A 765-nucleotide genomic window follows, 5' to 3' on the forward strand; every position below is an offset into this window, starting at 1 on the left:
TGGAGCACACGCCATACCGTAAGTAACAGTAAGCAAGCGGTAGTCTTGCACCGCTTCGGATGACGAAGAACGCCATAAGATGCGCTGATAGTCTTGATCGCGCGGATCGACTTGAATCTGCCTATACATTTTTGCGATATCGGCAGTGAAAACATAACGATGTTGTCGCCATCGAAGAATTACCGAACGAAGGTCGGTTTGTAACTTAGGACCGATCATGAGATGATCGTTAAGTGAAGAGCCGTTCGATGTCGACTGAGATGCATTGAACACGACGCGCAACCGCGTGGTGCTGCTATGCTCGCGAATCACCGCATGATGCGGGATGTAAACTGATTGTGAAGCAGAGACGGGTTCGTCTACTTTCTTCATATGACCGAGATTTTCGTATTCCAGTAGGAACTCTCGATATTCGGATGCGATATCCCTTTTATTTTGAAGACGGCCTTCAAGCCGTGAAAGAAGTGATGAGGCGATGTGACGAGATTCGCCGATTGCAATCGGAGGATTGGCTTTGAACGGTAGCCGTACGACGTACCGTCCATTCGAGTCACGAGAATGAGTTGCTCGGAAATGTTCCTCACAACGTTGTTCCTCAGGAGTGAGGTATGATACTTGCGGAAGTTCTTCGACTTCCCAGAACTGACGAATTTCGTCATCGAGATTGTCGTGCAACGTGGTATGATTAACTGTCACGTTAGACATGTTTGAAGACGAACTCGTCGAAATCGGACCAGACATGATCCAGCCGAAAATGGAATTCTG

At 47.8% G+C, this 765-nt stretch overlaps 1 protein-coding gene across 1 annotated transcript; it reads right to left on the reverse strand.

Annotated features, from left to right (window-relative positions):
- Positions 1–17: 17 nt before the first annotated feature.
- Positions 18–741, reverse strand: LOC108773541 (uncharacterized; the record flags this gene model as incomplete). Its single annotated transcript, XM_018539378.1, has 1 exon — positions 18–741. A coding segment is annotated over exon 1 (724 nt), but the record flags the coding sequence as incomplete, so codon positions are not given.
- Between the last annotated feature and the right edge of the window lie 24 nt (positions 742–765).

The sequence above is a fragment of the Cyphomyrmex costatus genome, unplaced genomic scaffold (genome assembly GCF_001594065.2).
Source record: "Cyphomyrmex costatus isolate MS0001 unplaced genomic scaffold, Ccosl1.0 scaffold2131, whole genome shotgun sequence".
Lineage (NCBI taxonomy): Eukaryota > Metazoa > Arthropoda > Insecta > Hymenoptera > Formicidae > Cyphomyrmex > Cyphomyrmex costatus.